At 55.6% G+C, this 21806-nt stretch overlaps 2 protein-coding genes across 4 annotated transcripts; one reads left to right on the plus strand and one right to left on the minus strand.

The window, feature by feature from the left end:
* Positions 1 to 4726: 4726 nt before the first annotated feature.
* On the plus strand, positions 4727 to 5509 carry TIMM13 (translocase of inner mitochondrial membrane 13). The gene is made up of 3 exons (XM_086767323.1): positions 4727 to 4935; positions 5145 to 5213; positions 5290 to 5509. The coding sequence occupies exons 1-3, from the start codon at positions 4798 to 4800 to the stop codon at positions 5386 to 5388; spliced, it is 306 nt and encodes a 101-aa protein (XP_086623449.1). The 5' UTR covers positions 4727 to 4797; the 3' UTR covers positions 5389 to 5509.
* A 1976-nt stretch (positions 5510 to 7485) lies between these two features.
* Positions 7486 to 19739, minus strand: TMPRSS9 (transmembrane serine protease 9). Of its 3 annotated transcripts, none has more exons than XM_086767356.1 (19): positions 19616 to 19739; positions 18928 to 19055; positions 18685 to 18752; positions 18109 to 18284; positions 17119 to 17160; positions 16675 to 16788; positions 15939 to 16110; positions 15444 to 15718; positions 15131 to 15267; positions 14069 to 14387; positions 13338 to 13509; positions 11837 to 12108; positions 11209 to 11345; positions 10344 to 10683; positions 10136 to 10252; positions 9336 to 9507; positions 8759 to 9024; positions 8094 to 8230; positions 7486 to 7647 (listed from the first exon to the last, which is right to left on the minus strand). In XM_086767356.1, the coding sequence occupies exons 1-19, from the start codon at positions 19737 to 19739 to the stop codon at positions 7486 to 7488; spliced, it is 3330 nt and encodes a 1109-aa protein (XP_086623482.1). The 3 variants fall into 3 exon arrangements, with proteins under 3 accessions (XP_086623482.1, XP_086623481.1, XP_086623484.1); XM_086767355.1 differs by having other exon boundaries at positions 18109 to 18287; XM_086767358.1 differs by lacking the exon at positions 16675 to 16788 and having other exon boundaries at positions 18109 to 18287.
* Positions 19740 to 21806: the final 2067 nt, after the last annotated feature.

The following is a 21806-nucleotide window of genomic DNA, read 5'->3' on the forward strand; positions in this document are numbered from 1 at the left end:
TATTCAGCATTAAGCAGAATGATTAAGATTTAAGATGTTAAAAATATTTTTACTTTTGGCAATGGTAAATATTGAGGATTTTAAAGGTTATCCTGTGTAAATGTTGGCTTTTAAACCAGAGCTAGATGCAGCTTGTTCGTCCTCCCTTACATTCAAAGGGGCATTGTCGGGTATCTTAAGGAGCTGTATTTGCAAAATAGTACAGAAACAGTTCCACGGCGTTTGAAAAGCTAGAAGGAGCTGCTGTTTAGAACACAAGCAGCGCTTTGGAGCGTTCCAGTGCTCGAGGTGAAGCTAACGGTGAGTGAGGGGAGAATGAGGCTTTTCGTTACCAGATGCCTTGTTCGGGCAGCAGGTGATTTTATTTTGGGATGGGGCGTTTTGTATCTGACAGTGTCCCTTCAGCAAAACGTTTCTTCTGCTGCGCTCTGTGGAGATAACTTGCGCTCCCGCGAGGGTTAGTACTCATAGCGGTGCGTCTTTAGGCACGGGGAACAGTCCTTGACCGCTCCAAGGAGCGCACTGGCTGCTGTACAAACAAATGTTTCTGCACTCGTTACTGGTTTGGATACAAAGCTGGGATACCACTTGATGCCAATCCTGGCTTTACCTGCACTCTTGAACTCTGATCTTGTCATTCAAGTAGCTCGGACTCATCCTGCGAGCTACGAGGTCTGGCTGTTTTCGGTGGCTTTTGGACATACGTTCTCGGAACAGTATTGTGACTGACAGACGTAACCTAGCAGGTCAGCGTAGTGGCTTTGGCCGATGGCTTTGTTGTGCAAGCAGAGTGGGAACAAAGCGGGGGTTTAAGCTTCTGGATTTATTTTGCCACTTAAAAATAAATCAAAGATGCTACTTGTCTCTATTGGAGTGGGGTGACTGAATTACTGATAGAAACGTAGAGTTCCGTTTTGATCCCTTCTCAGAAGATCCATTACAAAGACAGATCTGGCTGGCTGGGCTACTGGGGTAACTGTCGTGGTGTACGTGCCCGTCTTCCTCATGTCGTTCTCCCACTCTGCTTGCGTAGAAGGTTAAATATGTAGTAAATCATGTCTATCTCTGTAAAATGTATCTAGTGAAATTATGTTTCTCAGACATACAGTTATCAATCACCGTTTCTAAATTTGTAGTTACGCAAATGAATGCAATCCATGTACGAGCACTTTGCAGCGCACCTTCCATCCACTGGACAGCACTTCCCGTTCCGACCCACGGCTTCTGCAATACACTGACGTGATGCTTCAGGGCTTTTGCCTTTTTTTGCCCTAAAGATCTGTATTTTTTTTTTTTTTTTTACATTGGCCAGTTTTCAGCTTGCTAATTCTTCTTTAAGATTGTTCTGTGATCTTAAATACTAAAGAAATGAGTGCGTAGTTAATTTGCGTTTTTGTGGGGGGTTTTTTTAATTTTTTTTTGTTGTTGTTTGTTTGTTTTCTGTAAGGAATGGGCTAGGAAAGGCAGCTTGAATCAGGAAAACCTCTTGCTACCTGAGCCATAGTTTTCTCAAGAGCTACTGTACGGGGAGGGTGTTTTCTTGTAACCTCAAGGACTGGTGCTTGCAGACCTTTTGTGAGGAGCACTGCGCCCTTCAGTCACAGTCTGCAGAATTTGTCCTTAGATTTGGAACTGTCCCTTCATTTCGGAAAAAGTTTATTTTATTCCCCAGCACCCTTTTCGTGTATATACCAGTGTTCATGTAAAACAGGGACGCCATGGGAAGAGCTGAATGCCAGCAGTCCCAAGTGGGCGGCTCTGTCACCAGAGTGCTCTCCAAAAGGCTACTGAAAATACAAGAACAAATTCCTAGCTGTAAATCACAAGACACAGAAACTACTGTATTCCAGATATTTCCTTCGTTGTGTGTGCGTCTTCTCCAGGCACCGTCCTTCCCTCTTGCTTCTGATGCTGAGCTCCAGTACAATGGCGCTCTCCTTCTAAAGCCGGTGCTCCAGATTGGGAGGTTTTTGACTTTACCAAACCAAAAACAATGGTTTCTTTTTTTTTTTTCTTTTCTTTTCTTGTCTTTCAAGGGTTGGGTTTGTTTTTTTTTGTTTGTTTTTGCTTTTTGTTCCAATAAAATCCAGTGTCCCCTTGCTCTCTCTTCCTGTTTGATCCTGTATGTGAACCGCTCTTGAAGTGGAGCCAGCACTTCCACTCCAGTGTCTGATGCCAGCTTGAAGAAATACATTGAACTTGTCAGAAGAAAAATTATTTAAGACTTCTCTGATCAGGGAAATGACCCAGTATAGCTTTTATCAGAGCAGTTACCTGAGTGTACCTGCCCAGGTGGAAGTTCTGATTTCAGAAAAATAAGCAAACAGTTTTATTCTGGATGAAACAGTAAAAATGATTCCTAAATGATTCCCCCTGGTTAAAAGGGGAAGGAGTAAGAGCATAGTGGCAGCAGAACAGTTAGGCCAGTCTTTGTTGTGTAGCTGATAACGGAATATCGTACAGAGTCTGAACACATACTGCCTACGCCTGGGTTTGTGCCGTGGGAGAGCGCTTGTGTCGGGACAGGCCCATCCGCCTGCGGAGCCTCTGACGTTCCCTGCCGCCTCCATCCTGCGCTTCTGTGTTCCTTTAGCTGCTGCCTTGCGGTGATGGTTCCAAGGAGCAGAGCGGCTGTGGGCCCTTTGCTGCTGCGCAGCTTTGTTTCCCGGTGCGGCTGCTCAGGCTTGTCCCTGGCAGGAGCAGCCGTTCACGCTGCACTGATCGCTTGTCCTCAGCGCTGCTCTGCCGGGAGCTGGGCGCCGGCTGGCGCGGTTTGTGTTTGTAGCGGGAGCCAAGTCTCAGGAAGAAAATAAACATCTGCTTCCCACGGCCTGCAGCGCAGAGCCAGCCGAGCTTGTCATGAGAGTCGAACTGCGGTGGGAAGCAGTGCACTGTGAACGGAGATGGCTTCGCGTGCGCGATACCCTTGAGCAGTGGGACGCCTCGTCCTCGGTGCAGGGGTCCTACTGGTTTTACACACCCTTCTCCCTTCTTCTGTAGCGTTCACCTGCAGAAAGGATGAACGTACCTGCCGCCGGCTGGAGCTGTGCTCGCTCCTCTCTGGGCCCCGCAGTGCCCGAGAATCCGTTTGCGTGCACCAGGAGCCTTTCCACGCTGTATGTTTAGTGTCTCCTCTAGTCAGCTCTCTCCCTCCCTCGCTATTGAGCTGTTCTGTCTCTTCTTTCTGCATCTTCTTTTTAAAGTCTTACCGCCGAACGAAGGCATATCTGTATCTGACACTGATTTTGTTGCCACTGTTGGGTCCAAACCCTGTGTGAGCAGGGAGCAAAGCTTGGTTGTCAGCCAGTGCGTGGAAGGTGAGGCAGGGATTGCATTTGTCAAAGCGTCACTTTAGCTGAGTGTCAGGACAAATTACATTGGAGACTTTCTTTTCTCACTTAAAATGGCCTGGGAAACAGAATTTTGATTTGCCCTTCAATATGCTTAGCTTTAAACCAGTTTAAAATAATTTAATTTTTTTTTATACAAGACCATATTTACATGCAATTATTATTTGTAAACGTAATGCCTTTCTTGAAATGCTAAGGTCTAGAGAAGGAAAAGGACGCTCAGTGCGGAGAGACTCCGTTCGGAATAGCACGCACAGTGAACTGACTTGGAGGGTGGGAAAATAAAATGTGTTTTACTGAACTTCTGGAATTTCTGGTTTAGGTTGTACTGGGGTGGTGGTTGCAGGTCGCTGAGGGGGATGCAAACTGCCCAGGTCATCTTCGCCCTAAACTTAGAGCAATAAACTGCTTTGAACGAGTTTAAGCCGAAATGCTTCCCCGGTGGGCGCAGCAGCACCTTCTCAGCTGAACTCTGGTTTCCCAGCAGTCATTTTTTAATTATTTTTTTTAACCACGATCTTTGTTCAGACAGCTCTGGTTCTCAGTCGCCGGGCAGTTTAACCGACCGCGTCCGGTCAGCGGCTGCAAAGGGATTTTTGGAAGGTTCAAGTTTTTAAAATGGAATTGTGAAATAGGCCGCAAATGGAAATACAAAGACAAAATGATGAATGTGTTCACACGGAATTTGCGAAACCCACCCACGGATCTAGGCTTTACCATTTCAAAGTGTTCTTTTCTTTTTAGAATATGCATGCCAAATGTCTTGTCTTTTTCAATGATTTGTAATATACATTTTATGACTGGAACCTTTTTGTACAACACACTCAAATAAATGTTTTGCATTTTATTTGTTTCCCTCTTTCCTTTAACCCCCGCAGAGGCGGGGGGGGGGCCAGGGGCCCTTCCTGCGTGGGGGCAGGGCCAGCCCCAGCTGCCGGCCGGTGGCAGGGGCCGCGGGCAGGGTGCGGGGGGTGGCGGGCTCCCAGAGCCGCTGTCGTACCCTGCAGCGGCAGAGACCCCGATCGCACCGCTCCCGCTCCGTGTCGGGCTGCGGCCGCGCAGCGCCTCCGCCGCGGTGCAGCCGGTTTGGGTCCCTTCCCGCGGCCTCAGCGCGCGGCTGGCGCGGTGCCGCGGCTCCGGCAGGCGCTGCCGCCCCTGCGGCGCGGGAAACCCCGCAAGCGGGGAGGCGCGTCTCCAGCCCCGGGACTTAAAAGCTTCCTCGGGGCCACCCCCGCCGCGGCCGGCGGCGACACCAACACCGGCCCGGCTTGGGCCGCGGGTCCCGGTCCGCCCCCCGCTGCTCGGCGAGACCCTCCCGCTCCCGCACCCCCGCGCTGCACTCTGGGAGCGGCGGTGCCGCCGGCGCGGGGCACGCTGGGAGCCGTAGTCCCTCTGAGCCGCCATCTCGCCGGCAGCGTGGGGCCGCCGCCCGCGGTGACTTTGCGGCATGGAGAGCGGCTTCGGCTCCGACTTCGGCTCCGACTTCGGCTCCGGGGGCGGTGGCGGGGGGAAGCTGGACCCGGGGCTCATCATGGAGCAGGTGAAGGTGCAGATCGCCGTGGCCAACGCGCAGGAGCTCTTGCAGGTCAGGAGGAGCCGCGGGGGACGCGGGGGGACGGTCGCGCTCCCGGGTCCCGCTCCCGGTCTGTGCCGGCCGGCGGGGGCTGCCCTGCGGCCCGGGTGAGCGCGGCCGTTCCGCCGCCCCTCAGCGGCGCGGGGACGGAGAGGCGGTGGCGGGCCCCGGCCGGGGCTCACGGCCCCACTCACGGCCGCGCTGCCCGCCTCTCTCCGCAGCGCATGACGGACAAGTGCTTTCGGAAGTGCATCGGGAAGCCCGGCGGCGCGCTGGACAACTCGGAGCAGGTGAGCGCGGTCGGGGAGAAGCGGGGACCCGCGGGCCACCCGCCGGGGCGACCGCTGAGGGCTCTCTGTCCCGCAGAAGTGCATCGCCATGTGCATGGACCGGTACATGGACGCCTGGAACACGGTTTCCCGAGCCTACAACTCTCGGCTACAGCGGGAGAGAGCCAACATGTGAAGCGCCCCCGGCTCCTGGGCCAGGGAGGGACCATGTGGGGAAGGGACGAGCGGCCAGTCCAGGCGGCTGGGGGCAGACCCCTGCCACGGCAGAGCAATAAACCCTCGCTGAACCTTTTGCATCCATTGGCTTTTATTAGCACCGGCCCCAGGAGTGAGCAAATTCTCCAGCCTTCAGAACCACCACGAGCTGCTTGCTGTGCCTCATGCCCTTCCCAACCGTCCAGACTGGTCGAGGCATACGGCAACTGGTAAATCCCTCCTGGAATCCCTCCTGGAAGGGCTGTGAGGGGCAAGGAGCCTTCTGTGGAAGAGGGGGGCCAAGCACAGACCCCTTGCCCAGGCAGCAGGCGTGGGCTCAGCCGCGGGGTGGTTACCCAGCCCCTTCCCATTGGTGGAAAAGCTGCCGTGAGGTGGCTCTTTCCTCCCCTGTATTTACAGAGCAGCACGCGGTGCTCGCTTTGGGGCTCGCAGGCTTTGGCTCGGCTTAGGCAGCGTGGTGGGGAGCAGGGCTGCGCTTACCAGGTTTGCAGCCCAGCCTGGCAAACTGCACGCAGAGCTGGGAAATACTTGGGTTGGTGTCTTTAGGGAATAACGTGAGTGGTGTGGCCGTAGTGGTCTCTGACTCCTGGTTTGGCTCTGGCACAGATGTCCCCTCTGGGAGCCTGCCTTCCAGGCAGCATTGTGTTTGGAGGGAGGGGCACTTGGGGGCTGAGCTTAGGGGCTGAGCTCTGCCTTGGTTCTGGCTCACGCGCCTCTCCTGCAGAGCGACCAAAGTGTGCTCACACCAGGTGAGAACTGCGTGTTTGGACTCACTGACGCTGAACTGGAGTGTCCCACCCAGACTGGGCAGAATGCTTGAAAATAAAGTGTTTTCCAGCCACTTTTGCTTAGGGGCCTTTTTCCTTTTCCTTCTGTCTGTGTGAATGTTGTGGTGCTGACCGTGCAGCAGTCCCATTTCACTGATGGGAGCATCCCAAAAGTGTTCCAGGCATGGCTCTGCTAAACCCCCCTCGAGCTGAACAATGCCTGGAAGCCGGGTCTCCCGCCTTGCTAGTGCTCTAGGCTGGGAAAGCGGTGAGTCTCGCTCCAGCTGGGTTGGGAAAGAAGAAACTCGGAATCACAGAATCATTGGGGGTGGAAGGGACCGTTAAAGGTCAGCTCGTCCAAAACTCCCTGCCAGACCCCCGTGCTGCAGTTCCAAAGATCAGGGCGGGTTTGGAGCACCGGCTGCTCTTCGGGTTTGGTGGGCAGATCTGTGAGCTGTGTGTCTGCGCCAGACTGGACACGCGAGCTCTGCAGCGCTTTTCCCTCGTGAACACAGGTGCCCGCTGCCTTGCACTGGGCAGCGGGACGAAGGAGCTGTGTCCTTGGGCCGCTAGCACAGCGCTTTGACTTGTTGCCACCCAGCGTACCCAGAACAGGGGCCTGCGCCACTCTGCGTAACCTTTGTCAGTCACCTGCTCCTTTATGCGGAGGGAGCTGGGGGTGCAAAAAGCCTATCCCGGGTCTCTAACGCAGGTGAGGGCCCATGCAGTTTTAGTCCTGCCTTCCCTGTGCTCAAACGGTGAACCGTGGGAGCATCGCTGAGCACACCCCTTCCAAAAGCCACTGCAGAACAACGGCTCCAGCACGGCAGCGAGGCCGGAGGCTTCTGCAGGGGCGCAGCGCTGGGCTGGGGCAGAGGCCGTGTCTCTCGGCTCGGCAGAGGCCGTGTCTCTCGGCTCGGCGTTGGGCTGACAGCTCAGGGACAGAGGTCAGCCAAACCACGTGAATCCCTGGCCGATGCTTCAGGCACCCCTCCAGCTCGAAAGGCCACGGTTTAACGCACAGGATGTTTTGCCAGGGCTTAGGATGGGACAGGCCTCGTTTATTTATAGAAAACGTCTAGAGTTGTACCTTTCTATGCAAAGCAGTTACCGCATGCCCCGGTGTCCCAGCTGCAGTGGGTCACACAACACTGGCATTTGCTTAGTACCTGCAGGCCATCGTCGCCCCTCTGCAGCATCAGACACGTGTACAACGGCTGAGGGGTCAGTGCGTCCTCTGGCAATTCCTCCTCTCCTTCATCACCTTCCCTGAGTGGCGAAACGCAGCGTCAGAGCTTGAGGTGCTGCGCGATCCAGCCCTGGACAGCCGTGACTTTGGTGTAGACTCCAGGGAAGTACGGCCTGGCACAGCCATAGCCCCAGCTCGTGATTCCTGCTAGAAACCACTTCCCTGAGGGTTCCTCACACGCCAGGGGCCCACCAGCATCGCCCTGCAGAGAGGAAAAACACCCTGTACCAACGTGTCAGCTGTAAGCTGCTCTCTCCGGCGCGTGGGAGCGTTTCCTGCCCCATTCCCCACCTCCCAGGAGCTTCCTTCCAAGCTGGAGGGCTGCTCAGTGATGTACTGGCACACACAGGCTGGGGCTTTGGAACACGAGGAGCGTGTTTGGAGGCACAACAGGGTCCGGGAATGGCCCCAGGGTACCCCTGTGGGCTCCCGCTCGGCGTTACCCGTCTGCATGGCCCCTGCCCTGTCGCAGGCTGGCAGGGCAAGCAGAACAAGGGGGACGCGGGATGGCCTTGGAGAACGGAGAAGGACGGCCAGAGAGCTGAGCTGGGGGCGGCAGGGCCCGGCCCTCCCAAGGGAATACAGCCCTGCGGACGTGGCACACGTTCGCGCTGGCCCAGCCGCAGCGCTTGCTGCTCTCGCGCTCACCGAACAACTGTCAACGGTGCCCTGCGGGAAACCGGCGCACAGCATCCTGCTGCTGATCTGCACGGGGTAGAACTTTTTGCAGGCCTGCTCGCCGATCACGGTCACTGCTGCTTTCTGCAGCTGCTTTGCCATGAGCCCTGAGGAGACAAGTGTTGCCGTGAGCTTGGTGCTCAGCGCGCGAGGAGCCGCAGCGTGTGTAGGAGCGGGGTCTCTGCGGCCTTGTTTGCCAAAGGGAGAGACCTGCACTGGGAAAGGGCATTCGGCCCGGTTCCTCCCTGGCAGAGCACGCGCAGGAAGAGCCCTTTGGGTGTGGGGTTTGTCCGGCAGCTTGGCTGACCGCACGGAAATGGCATCAGGGTGGGCCTTGTGCTGCAGAGCACAGCTGGAGCAGCTGCTGCAGGGGTGGGGAGCGCAGTGGCTGGCATGTGGAAAGCCTGGGAAGGCTGCAAGAGGGCAGAGGTGTAACCAAATGGGGGGGGGTACAGTGCGTGGTGCCTGGGGGGGGGAGAGTGTGGTGACACCAGGCTGGTGTCCCCAGCAGGGTCTGGCCTGGTACGGGCAGTACTGGGGGCAGCAGAGTGGGAGTTGCAGATGCGTGAGCTTGCAGGGTGAGCTGGCACTCGGCTCGGCCACGGTGGCCATGACGGAACCCTCTCTGCCAGTACCTCCTTCCTTGGTGGAGCCCCAGCCTGTGATGAAGCACCTGGCTCCCTCGCGGAAGACGTGTGAGCTGTCTGGGAGACAGACGGGTTTGATGGTGCTGCTGAAGTGGACAGGCGCGTTCAGCTCCAGCAGCACCACGTCGTAGTCCAGGCTGTAGACGTTGTAAAAAGGGTGCTTGTAGATACGGAATATTTTCTCCATTTTGCCATCAATGCCGCTCAGGAAGGGTGTTCCTAGAAAGGCCACCCACATTTTGGGGTCGCTGTAACTGCAGAGAGACAGCAAACCTGGCTGTTAGCAGCATGACCTCACAAGGAGGGCCCTTCCTCCCCCCTGCAGCTGGATGTGCCATGGCCACAGCTTGTGAGGCCAGGACCCCCGTCCCCATCGCGCCGTGGGTGTACCCAGGCTTCGCCCCACACCCTCCTCTTCACGTGTCCCCGTAGAGGCACATCTGTGCCCCGCACATCTCTGTGCGTGCTCCCGGCGCGGTGCTGGGCTGCGAGGAAGGGGAAGGGCAGGTGGGCTGCCAGGAGTGAGGCCAAGAGCCAGCTGGCCTCCCCAGCCCCTCAGACTCACATGTCGAAGCAGTGAGCCGCAGAAAGCAGCCACCGGTCGGCAATGAGGACGGCTCCGCACTTGTGCTCCTTCCGCCGAAGCCAGAGACTGACTTGCCAGGGCCATTCTCCTCGAGCCGCGGCGCTGCCGCCCACGATCTTGCTGAAGGCCAGAGCGGCTGGTAAGCCGCAGTCTGGGACAGAAGAAGAGGCGTGGTGGTTTTAAGGAACCGTAAGTGAACGGGATAGCTGCCCTCCTCCCAGCGCCCGTGCCGGGGGCAGCCTGCTGGGGAGACAGGGACAGGGCGGTGGGAGGTGAGGAATTCCATCTGCTCAGCTGAAGCAAGGCTTGGTGTGGTTTGGGCACCTTCACTTCATCACAGATCACACCTTCCAGGGCTGTGGTAGGTGAGGAGGGGACGTTTGGATGGACTGGCTGAGCAAGGAACGTGCAGTCCGAGGTGCAGTCCCGGGGACGACATCTTCTGGGCTGCCACGCTGTGCAGAGCTGTCTCGCCAGCTCGTGCGAGCAGGCTGACTGGCCAGGAGGCCTGCGTCCTGGGAAACGGCCTAACATTTACAGCGTACGAGCAGAGGCTACCTTCCCTGCCAGAAACCTTGGATCCTGCTCAGCCAGCTTCATCTTGTTGTAGGCCCTGGCAGACCAAGCAGAACCTGGCCCACAAGGGGCTGGCCCAGGCCCCCAGTGCGCAGCGTGGGGCGCGAGACAGCCCATGCGCGGTTGGGGGGGGTTGCACTGGGGCGTCTGGGTGATGTAGGATCGGGCTGCGCAGCAGTCACAGGCTGCAAAGCGGTACTCACCGCAGTTGCGCTCATCGAAGCCGTTGCTGCAGTCAACAACACCATCACACTCGGGATTTTCCTTTCCAATACAGACCTTGCTGGAACATCTGAAGGTCAGGCTGGTACAGGGCACCACTGGAAGGCAATAACCCATGGCCTGCTCAGTACCGTCCCTGCTGGGGCTGGAGGCCTCCTACCGACGCATCAATCAACCTGTCAGTCTCACCTGGGCTCTGGGTGGCCTTAGCAGGCTCGGTGGTTTCCAGAGCTGTGGTGTTTTCTTTCATGGTTGCGGTCATCTTCACCACTGGACCTGCAGCTGTTGTGCTGGGCTGGCGGATGATGGCTGCAGCAGACGTTCTAGTGGCGGCTGAACTGGAAGGGGTGCCGGTGCCAGCACTGGGTGACTCTGAGATGGTATTCAGGATCCAGTCCTTCAGTTTGGTAATTCTGGAGTACACGCCTGGTTTCGTAGGCTGGGCGCAACCGATTCCCCAGCTCACGATGCCGGCCAGGTAAAACACTCCTGGGGTCACTTCACAGGCCAAGGGTCCACCTGAATCTCCCTGAGGAAGAAGCAAGGCAACGGATGCTCAGCCCAGTCTCACAAAAAGCTGCCCCTCAGCCACACTGTGAGGACTTGGCCAGACCCAAACCCTTCCGCCTCCAGCCCCGTGGGGCTGTCTGCTGCCATGCCGTGTGTGTGCGAGACAGGAGTGCGCGGAGGCTGAAATCAGGGTCAGTGGCTCAACCTAGCTGCAGAGGTAAGTGGCGTTTGTCCTGAGAGCTCCTGACAGCACCTTCCCACACGTGAGGGACAGCCACCACCAACTGCCACTGCCTCGCTGCCGCGGGACGAGCCCTGCCTCACGCGGGACCCCTGGCTGGCCAGACAGAGCAGTGGGATGTTGGCTGACATCACGCTCAACTTGGTGAAGCTTATTCACTTCTCTAAAGCGCCGAGGCAGTGGGCTGGGTTTTTTGAGACAAGGCATAGCCTGACCACAATCAGTGAGGATGTGCTGAGGCTGTGAGTTATTCCAGCTTTCTGGAACACTCCACAAAGGAGCAGAGACGTCCCAGGCTCTTACCTGGCATGAGTCTACCTTCCCCTCCAGGAAGCCAGCACAGATCATTTGGTCGGTGAGGGAGAAGTTGTAAAGGAAGTTGCAGGTCGCCTGGTCGATGATGCCCACGGAGGCTTTCTGCAGGGCCTCGGGCTTGGTGGCTGCACGAAAACCACGGGATTAGCGAGCGCAGCAGGGGGAAGGGGGACTGATGGCTTTTAGACCAAACCAACACAGACTTCAGGAAAACAGCCTCAGGAGTCAAGTCCCCTGTGAGCAACCCTCTCAGCAGCCCTGCAGCTCCCGCCTCACCCCAGGGTGCAGGCTCACAGCAGGAGGCAGCGCCCCACTCTTGCTTAACACGGGAGAACTAAGGAGGGGAGCTCAGCAGCTTTCCCCTGGTTCCCCCCAAGCTGCTCGCTCCATTTCCTTGTTTGCTGGTGGCTCCTGGATAGCTGCAGTTTAAGGTAGTGCTCTACGTGCCCTTATTCTCACTCATTCTTGTGTTTCTGTCCGACAGTTCCTGCCTGTCCCCGTTACTGTCCCCTGTCCTGCACGCTCCCAGGACTGTCTGGGTCGCAGCGGCACAGGCTTTGCTGCCGAGTCTGTCCCTGCTCCAGAGCAAATCAACAGGTAATTCCTCACTGCTTACCGTTCCCTTCTTGGAGGTTCCCCCACCCAGAAATTACGCATTTCTTGCCAACAGGAAACTTCTGCACAGCAAGTGGGAGGCAGATGGGCTGGATGTATTTGTTGAAGACAAGAGGCCTGGCCAGCTCAAGGACAGCCACGTCAAAGTCCAGTGTCATGGGGCTGAAGAGGGGATGCTGGATCACTCTTGTCACGTTGATTTTCACTGCGTTCCCATCCGTTCCGTTTAGTGATGTTGTTCCCACGTAGGCTTCGATCTCTTCTGGGTTTGTCCTGCAAATACACGATCCTAAACATGCATGCTCACATACGTCTAGCAGGAATTCCCAAGTTTCAACTGCGGGCAACTTTAACTGAGCAGTGTTTGAACCCTTACTGTGCAAAGCAGAGCCCAGCATGCAGAGGAGCAGCCCTGCTCAGACCCAAAGAACCGTTTCCAGCAGTGGCACATGTTGGATGGCTCCTGAAGAGCACGTAAACATGGAGTAACCCTCTCCTCACCTCCAGAAATCAGTGATTTCAGGAGCATTCTGGCCCACAGATGGTGTCTTTATGGTCAGTAGGTCTTGATGGATTTGGGGGTTTTATTTGGATTTTTCTAAAGTTGTATTTTATTCCTTTTTTTTTTTAAAGCCTATATGAATTTTAAACGTTCAGTTGAATGGCAGTTATTAGTAACTGCTGCCTTTTGATTGTTTTCCACCTGCTCTCAGGAGTTGTTTTGACACCTTAGAAAAACAGTAAGGCAGCATTCCCTACACACTTTGTAAATGTACAGTCCCTGTCGCACATCACTTCTCTTTAACGGCCACTGCCCACAGAATGGCTGCTCTCACGGCAATCTCCACACCATTTCTCGCCTTCTTCTGAGCAGTGAAAGCTGAAGGAGACCCACCATCACCTGCAGAGAGCCAGCACTGCTTTTTTTGCCACGTGCCTCACTTTACACTCGCCTACCTTGCGTTCCCCTTGCTGCGTTACTGCCCAGCTGTTGCATGCACAAGGTTGTCCTGAAGCTCTTCACAGTCAGTCCCCTCTTTTCTGCCTTCAGGAGTTTTTAGATTTCTTTATCTAGGTTATTTACAGCTCTGGGCTCGGGTTCTTGCTGTTTAACAGCACTACGCAGGATTGAACCGACCATCTTCCCTTTAACAGCTGACCTCCTGTCTCCATTTCCTACCTTACAGCCAGTTGTGGAGGTTCAATTTCTTGAAGACGCTCTTGTGGCACCTGTTCCTTCCCCCCCGTTAGATGTGTTGTCCTCGCTCCCTGCCCAGGCTACTTTAACCTCTGCGTGCCTCATCCCAGCTTCCCCACAAAACCCCTTTTACTATGAATCTCTAACTATTACACAAATTACTTGTCCAGGATGTGTTCCTGTTTTCCCCCAGTGACTCCAGTGCCACAGCTGTGGGCCTGGCTACACGGCCATGCAGAGCTGCCCAGCGCCGTGCCCGCGGGCAGGCAGCTGAAGGGCAGTGCCAGCAGGGATGGGCGCTTACTCATTGAAGCAGTGAGCTGCCGACAGCAGCCAGTGGTCCCCAATTATGGTGGCTCCACAGAAGTGCCTCGAGTCTTCTTTCAGGCTGACTTGCCAGGGGATCTCTCCTCTGGAAGCATCCGTTCCGCCCACGATCTTGCTGGCTTTAGAGAAGCCAGGTCGTCCTCCGCACTCTGAACAAAAGCCAAAGCATGACCTGTGAGCACTCCTCGCAGCAGACAAACACGGAGAGACTTCTCCTCTCTCTAACCAGTCTGAGCAGCGACAGGGCAGGGTGAAGCGCAAGGCACCTGCCCAAGCCCTCCCTGCTAACCACGGCCAGGCGCAGCCATACGTGGGCTTTCACCCCAGCTGCTGCGTCTGCATCTTGCTCTTGGCAAGTCCCTCATCCCATGCCTTTCTCGAGGGCAGAGTAACCCGCAGCTCTGTGCCTCGCTATTGCAGGTAAAAAGTTAATGCTAAATTTAGGAAAATATCCTACATCTGTATCTCCCTGCAGAGCTGCGGGGAGAGCTCCTTGGAGCTGACAGGTCACCCTATAGACACCTGCGCTCCTGCCCTTCAGGGAGAAGATGTGTGGCTGCTGTGAAGTTGCAGCCACCAACGTTGAACTGCTGGGACATCCTCAGGTGGCAAACAAAAGCGAGCGATCAACAGGTTAAACGGTGTCAGACACTGCTGTGCCTCAATGCCCTGTGCTGGGCCTGCTCGTACCTTGGTGGGTGCTCATACCCTGTGCTCTCGATGCAGTCACGGGCTTGCCAGCAGCTGGGGCTGCCGAAGTGCTGGAGATGGCTCCGGCGGTGGTGGCGTTGAGCTCTTCAGAGCTGACCACGTTACTGTTAGTTCTGGAGTGTATTAGAGGGACAGTCTGGGCTGAGGCGGTGGGGAAGGCAGAAATAGCATCCAAGATCCAGTCTCTGAGTTTGGTAACACGTGTGTAAACCCCGGGCCTCTTTGCTTCACCACATCCAATTCCCCAGCTCACGATTCCCGCCAGGAAAAACTTGCCCGATGGTTCCTGGCAGACCAGAGGCCCGCCAGAGTCACCCTGCAAGAGACGGCAGACAGTGAGCTCTCCCCAGGGACACGCTGCCCTGGCCCTGGCCACCCTCAGCACACCTCTGCCAGACGGTGTCCCTCTGTCCCTGTGTATCCCAGATCACCGCTGCGTATTTGCTCCAGCCCAGGGACGGGTGAAGCATCTCCTGTGCCGCCCTTTGGGTGCTCCTCTGCGTAAGCACGGTGTCCTGCTATGAAGCATTATGCTTGTGCCTGATATGCCAGCAGAGCACAAAGACATCCTTCATCAAATTTAGGGTGAGCATTTCTGCTGGTTTAATAATTTGTTAAACTGCTGCTTTTAAAGGTTAAGCCCAGCAGCCCCTGGCCAGCCAGATGATGGGCGTTCATTGTGTGACACGCAGCCCAGGGAGGCCATGCGAATCAGGGTCACGTTCACCATCCAACCACGAATCTTCCATTCTTGGCCCCCTTCTCTGGTGTCTGTGCTGCATTTGGTGCAGAAACGGGAAGCCCTACCACCAGAGAAGCACAGTTTTGCCGAAGAGCCCCTTAAACTGCAGTGCCCTGCTCTAAGCACTAGAGCACAAATCCTCATGTTTGTCTCCTGCAGTCCCTGAGCTGTGCTTGGCTCCAAGGTATGGCCTCACATCTCCTGGGGGAACCGTGACCACGGTGTCAGATCCTGCTTCTTAAAGCGCTGCTTGATGCTTGTGGGGAGGGAAAAGACTCATGCGGGGAGGTGTGCCAGCTTCCCTGGGCAAAGCTTACCTGGCAGGAGTCGATTTTCCCCTCCAAGTAGCCAGCACACATCATCCTGTCTGTGAGGGCATGGCTGTAGAGGCTGGAGCACAGCATCTGGTCCAGCAGCTCCACTGTTGCTTTCTGCAGGAACTCGGGTTTCACCACTAAACAAGACAGACGCAATTGTGAGCTCGCTGCAGGGAGCCTTGCACGGGACCAGCTTCCCACGTTACAGCCCACCCTGGCTGGCCGGAGCACGGCCCAAGTGCGCTTCCCTGGCACCTCCTGCACCACTCGCACCCCACCACGCCTCCTCTGTTGCCCGCCGTGCTTTGCTTACAGAAATCATCCCTGAGGTAGCCCCAGCCGGAGATAAGGCACTTCTTGCTGGCGGGGAAGTGATGCCCGGCGTCCGGCAGGCACACGGGCTGGATGAACTTAGTGAAGGTCACAGGTCTCTTCAGCTCCAGCACGGCCACGTCGTAGTCAGCCGTGTCGGTGTTGTAGGAGGGGTGCGGGATGATCCGCGCGATGTCCATTTTCACCGCGCCTCTGTCTGAGCCTCTGAGGGAGGTGGTCCCTGTGTAAGCTGCCCACATGGCTGGGTCCTGAAACCTGGAAGAGAGAGACAGCCGGGTCCGCATGAGCCTGCAGCCGCAGCATCGCCCTGCAAACCAGAGCTGCCTGGTGCGGTGTGCCTCCCGCCCGTCCTGCCATCTGCTCCGGGACAGGAGCTCCCTGTGGCTTAATCTGGGAGGGGAAGGAAACCAAGCGTGATGGGGCAGCGGGAGCAGTGCGAGCTGGAAACAGGAAAGGTAGCACGGCTAGAGCTTACTCAGTAAAGCAGTGCGCAGCAGACACCAGCCACTTCTCCGTGAGGATGGCAGCACCACAGAAGTGCTCGTTGTTCTCTCGCAGGCTGACCTGCCATGGGAACTCCCCTCTGGATGCCTCCGAGCCTCCGACTATCCTGCTAGTAGTCTGCATGGCAGGCCGGCTCCCGCAGTCTGAAAGGGAGGAGAGAGCCAGTGCACCAGGATCCTGCCGGCTGTGTCCCAGCAAAGTGCGCCCGGGGACATGTGGGAAAAGCTGCTGCAGCCTCGTGCATGCTCCCAGCTTGTGCTCAAGCAGCAGGACACTGCCAGGGATGTCACAGGGCAGACTTGAACCTGCAGGCCTGGAAAAGAGCACTGCAAAGCACTGGCCCATCACAGCATCCTCCCTGAAACTCTCTGAAAGCCAGAAGTTCTGGAGAGCAGTATCCTGGCTAGTTTCACAAGCTCAGCCGCTGCCTGCTGACCTGCTCCCAGCAGCTCACGGGCATGTGGTGCTTGCCCAGCACGCCAGCCCACCAGGAAGCGGGTCTTTGTCATGAACCTTTGCAGTAGGTGGTGGGACCAGGGTGTTTCTAGGGGACAATTTGCCTCATCTTGGTCACCCACTACTGGCCTGACAAGTTGTGCTGTGTCCTTAGCCTCAGAAACCCCGTGATGTTACAGCTGTCAAGGTCTGCAGTGGTGGGCTGTGGCCTTGTCCCCGTGTCCAGGAGACCTGCTGCTAGAGAGACTCACCACAGCTCCTTTCATCAGAGGCATCCGTGCAGTCTTTCTGGCCATCACACTCAGGGTTTTCTTTCCACACGCACTGGGTGTTGCGGCAAGTGAACGCGTCTCCAGGGCAGCTCCCTGGGGACAGCAAGGCTTGGGTCACTTGTGCCTTGTGCAGCCCTCCTAGCAACTGTCCCCTAGCCTCCCCGGGGCAACCACCGCCGTGTCCTTGTCACTCTGCTCCCTGGCAGTGACGGGGTCCCTGCGGGACGGAGCCAGGAGCGGAGCTGCAACTCTTGTGGAGCTTGCAGAGGGAAGGGGGTGCAAGGCCATGGACACCAGGTTATGAACGAGATGGGACGCAAACGCCCCTTGTACCCACAGCCTGGCCGGTGAGGAAGAGGCTGCAGGTCAGGCCGCAGCCGAGGGAGCTGAGGCAGACGGCTCTTCCCGCGGCCTGGCTCTTACCTGATTTCAGCCCAGGTCTGTAGGGAGAAACCGCACTGAGACCTGCGACAAAGCGGAAAGAACGGGGATCAGGAAGGGCGTCCCCGTCAGAGGAGGAGGAACAGCCATCTGCAGCCGTGCGGGCTTTGGGGGTGTGAATTCCCAAGCGCTTGGCAGCGAGCTGCCTCTCAAGCCTTCGCAAGGCTGAAGATGTAGAGGGCTGTTGGCGAAAACCAAGTGGGCCTGTGCACCCTCCGTTTGGACTGCACAAGGCTCCCAAAGATCCAGGGACCCTGCCCATCACTGCAGGGAGCGCAGAGGGAGCTGCAGAGGAAAACGGAGCTTTGTATTTTCCAAGCACAAGGCTTTTTTAAATCTACTGGACCCGGAGTCCTGTGGTCACATGCAACTCCACAGTCACGGAGGGAAAAGGAGAATTTCTGGTCGGGTAGTTTCAGAGAATAATTCAAATATGAGAAATATCTACCCAAGCAGGAATTATTGCTAAAACTCTGCGGGCTGCCTGAGGGCTGCTGTGCACTTGTGGGTACAGCCAACCCAGCAATTAACCTCCTGCAGCCTGACCCCTTGTCTCTCGGGCTGGTTCCAGGTGCTGCAGGGAAAGCCAACGAAGCTGCAGTTTATGCTTTAGGCTCTACTGTTCCTGCAGGCCCCCAGAGCTGCTCTTGCAGGGCAGAGAGCAGCAGAACAGCATTAGCGCTGGAGGGGGCCCTGGGGACTCCCCACAAACGTCCGCTGAGCAATCGCCGAGGTCTAGGCATGTTTCTGCCGCTGCCTCGTGAAGCTGGTAGCAGCAGGGAGCCAGGCAGAGTATGTTTTTTGGTCAGCTTGGGTGCCTGGCAGCACCTCTTTGCTGCTGGGCACGAAGCCTTGACTGGACATCCTGCCCTGCGGCCGTTTGGCTGTCTGGGACCCAGTTTGTGGTGACCCTTCAGTGCCAGCAGCACCAGCACAGGGCACCCTGCTCCAGCTGCCCCGAGAGGAGCGTACCTGTGAGAGAAGCGGAGGATATGGTCCCGTAGGCAGCCAGGGAGAGACCCCGCTCCCGCAGGGCCGCCGCCAGCCCGTGCCTGAGCGCTTCCTCCTCCATGGCAGAGCTCAGGGGCTGGGAATGCTGGGTGGCAAAGCGGAGGCGGAAACGGACAATCACACTCGAGTTTCCATTCCTGCTGGAAGACAGAATTAATGGGTACGTTGGCTCCACGGCCAGTGCAAGGGACAGGCAGCCTGCAGGGAACTTGAGAGAAACAATTCTAAATTCGTAATAATTTAAGGCACAAGTTTTTCTGGAGATGTGGTCTGGGTCAAAACGGTCATTTGCATTTTTTTTTTTTTGTCCCAAAGTTCAGCTTTGGTTAAACAAAGCCATTTTCCTCTGTATTTCCAAATGAAAGAATCCAGAACATCGGTGCGATTCCAGAAGAATACCCAGCCTTGACCAAAAAGCAGTTTCTCTTTGTCCTAGTTCTGAACAAGAACACAGAGATGAGCTCTCCTTGGTGGAGCTCGTCAGAATGCTCTGCAACACGAGCCGCACGGCCTGCAGAGCCAGCTGCCTGCACTCACCTGTAGCCCAGGATGGTGCAACCGGTGCAGCTCCAGTCCAGACGTGAGTCCTGGAAACTGGACAGAAACTGCAAAGCAAAAAACAAAGGTCAGCCTCATGGTGTACCCCGCTGATGCTTAAGAAATGTGTTTTCCTCCTGCCCCGACACCCAGATTTGCTGAATGAGGAGAGTTGAGCCGGGCCAATGGGGAACCACCACAGTCTTTACCAAGTCTTCTCCTGGCAAGCCCCCATCAACTCACCAGCCTCTCCAGCGCGGGCGTCAGCACCCTGTAGTAGTCTGAGGTCTCCATCTGTAAGCTGCTGTTGAATGCGATTCCGCGCAGCTCCACTGTGTGCTCGAAGCTGGTCTCTCCCGCAGGACGACAGGCTGCCAGAGAGGGAAAGCGTCTGTCAGAGGCACAAAGGACACAGGGAGCTCTGGGGCCATGGCTGGACCCAGCTTTCCTCGCTGTCCGCCTTGGAACACAGATCTCACGTCCCTTAGACCCCCTTGTGAACTTGAAAACAGTGGATTTCTGTCAAGTCTGAGACAAAAGTTCACGAACAGATGGAGATAACCTGGCAGTGTGACCCCAGGTTGGCCCCACCCTGGCAGGAACGGACTGGGGAAAGGCGTGCTGGGTACCAAAGCCAGCTTAGAAAGTGGTGCTGTGACAGGAAATCTGGGAGTCACAGGGAGAGATGAGAGGAGAGGAATAGAGCACACGTGTCACGCAACACTGAAGATAAAGCGCTTTGAAGTCAGCTGTTCAGAACATGAGTTGACTACAGCCCTCACAGTTCGTGTGTACGTGGGGAGAGCTGACCACATTTTTATCCTCAGCAGAAGGCTCTTGAGGATTTTTGCTATGAGGACCGTGAGCTGTGCAGTCAGTTTCTTTTTTTGGAGCAGAAAAACTTAAAGAATATACCCAGCTGCACACTTACCCAGCAGGATCCCCAGGCAGAGGGCCGTCACGCTGACCACCACGGCAGCAGCAACTGTCACCTTCCAGCAGCTGGCCCTCGGTCCCCTTCTCTGGGTGCTCTGCACTGGCTTCGTCCGGTCCATGCTTCCTGAGCAGCTCCACAGACGGCCTCTGTGATTAGAACGGAGGAAAAGGACAAACCAGCTGCTTAACAAACCTCACCCTGCAGGTGTTTATGAGCCAAGTTCCAGGGTGAGATTTCACATATTTTTTGCAAGACTTGTGAATGACAAAACTCACTACAGTGTTTAGCAGAGTTTCTCCTTCCCCATGGTCAGCACTGGCACTGCTGCTTCCAGGATTTTGTGTCAAGTGGTACCAACATCCTGCACAGGGAGCAAAGCCCCTTCACGTCATCTTTCCTGCCTCCTGAGGTCGACGCAGTGGCCTCTGCTAGACTGGTTCCAGCTTTTCATGCGCTGAGGATGCTCAGATGGATACGGTAATCCAAATGTGACCACAAAAGTGCCAAAAACAGGGCACTCATCTCGATTGTCTGTCTGCACTCTTGCCACTACAAGCCAGCCTGTGGTTGGCCTTCTTTTGTACGTCACCAACAACTGGATATTGGTAGGAATGAAATGGCCTGGGATATCCTGCTTTATCCACAGTCATTCCATCGGCCACACTTCAACCGTGTCAACGTTTCTGCAAGAAACCTAACAAGACAAGAAGGGGCACTGGTTTCCTCTGACCCTAAAACGCAGTAAATTACTGGATTAATATTCCTCCCTCACAGGCAGGACGAAGCCACTCAAACCTTCCCTTGAGACCGGCACACAAAAGTCCATCTAACACAGTTTGGTTGGTCAGAGTCGACATACACGGAAGTTCAGCCTTGTCGGCCAAAACTCCAAAGTTCCTCAGCTTCGGGGTGAGTTTTCTGAGGACCCAACCTCTAGCTGCTGGGAAACGTCGGATTCACAGGTCACACCAGAAGAGTCTTGGCAAAGCTAGTTAATCTCTCAAATGTACCCTGCCTAGATATCCACATCTTCAAGAATGTAAAGCCTACTCAGCCTTTCCTTCCTCAGCCCCAAATTCGGTCCTGCAGGGGACATCTCCTCTGGTCCCTTCTGCCCTGGCCACTTCCTACCAGTTCAGAAGATGCTGGGAGTGGCTGGGCTGCCCCAGCAGCTATTTACTGATAATATCAATGGGGAACCTGTGGAGAAAAAGCCTTTTCTAATGCAAATGCATCTAGCAATGAAAGAGAAAGAGGGAGGAACGGGACCCAGGACACAGGGAGGAGCAGTACTGCTTCAGGAGTTTTTTTGGGTTTCAGTGGTTCAGTGTTTTCCAAGAGGCGACAGCAGCTCTTTAAACTGGAGCTCCTAGATAAGAGATTTGCAAAGGTCACTTCTTTGTGAGGCCACAGACAGAGAGGGGAGAGGAAGGCAGAGTCTGTCCAAGATACCTCTTTTTTTTCTAACAGGCCTCCACACACTCTTTTTCAGCTCTGACTGAGCCTGCCAGAGATAGGCGCTCTGGCCCCTGTGTTTTGCTAACAATCTCTCCATTTGACAGTTCAGCTCTGGCTAGAAGACAGATAGGAAACACTTTTTTCCAGTGGTTTTTGTGACCTGAATACATACAGATTGGCAAGCCCTCCTCCACTCTTTTGAGGGGTTTTGGAGTCACCTACAAAGAATTAAGCAGACTATGACACATGTCAATGGAAAGCCCATCTTGCAAGAGCGAGATAGAGATAGAAATTTTTTTTAGTGAAAGAAGATATAAATACACGATGGAGACGAGTAGCAAGGAGCTATAGATGTTAAAAAACATCATTGCGTAAAATCAGATGAGCAAAAAGTAAATTCAGTTGGTGGGGCAGAAGTTACAAGAGTATTAACAGCCAGAGGAGCATGAGCTTCCAGAAGGAATGCTGAGAAGAAAAAGCCCATTTCCCTTTGTCAGGTTAACTGTGAGCGGTTATAAAACGTGATGTCCCTCATAGCAGGGGGGGAACTCGGTGATCTGCCAGAGCCCTTCCAGACCTGTCGTAGCGGAGAAGGCACGTAAGATGTGCTACAGAGAAAGCCAACAAGACTGGTCCTGTGAAAACAACCATCTCCGGCTGTCCCTACGGATCTGCCAAGATTCCTGGGAGAGGGCCACCATCTCTACTCCTCTGCTTCTTGGCAGCT

The sequence above is a fragment of the Chlamydotis macqueenii genome, chromosome 26 (genome assembly GCF_036417535.1).
Source record: "Chlamydotis macqueenii isolate bChlMac1 chromosome 26, bChlMac1.mat, whole genome shotgun sequence".
NCBI lineage: Eukaryota > Metazoa > Chordata > Aves > Otidiformes > Otididae > Chlamydotis > Chlamydotis macqueenii.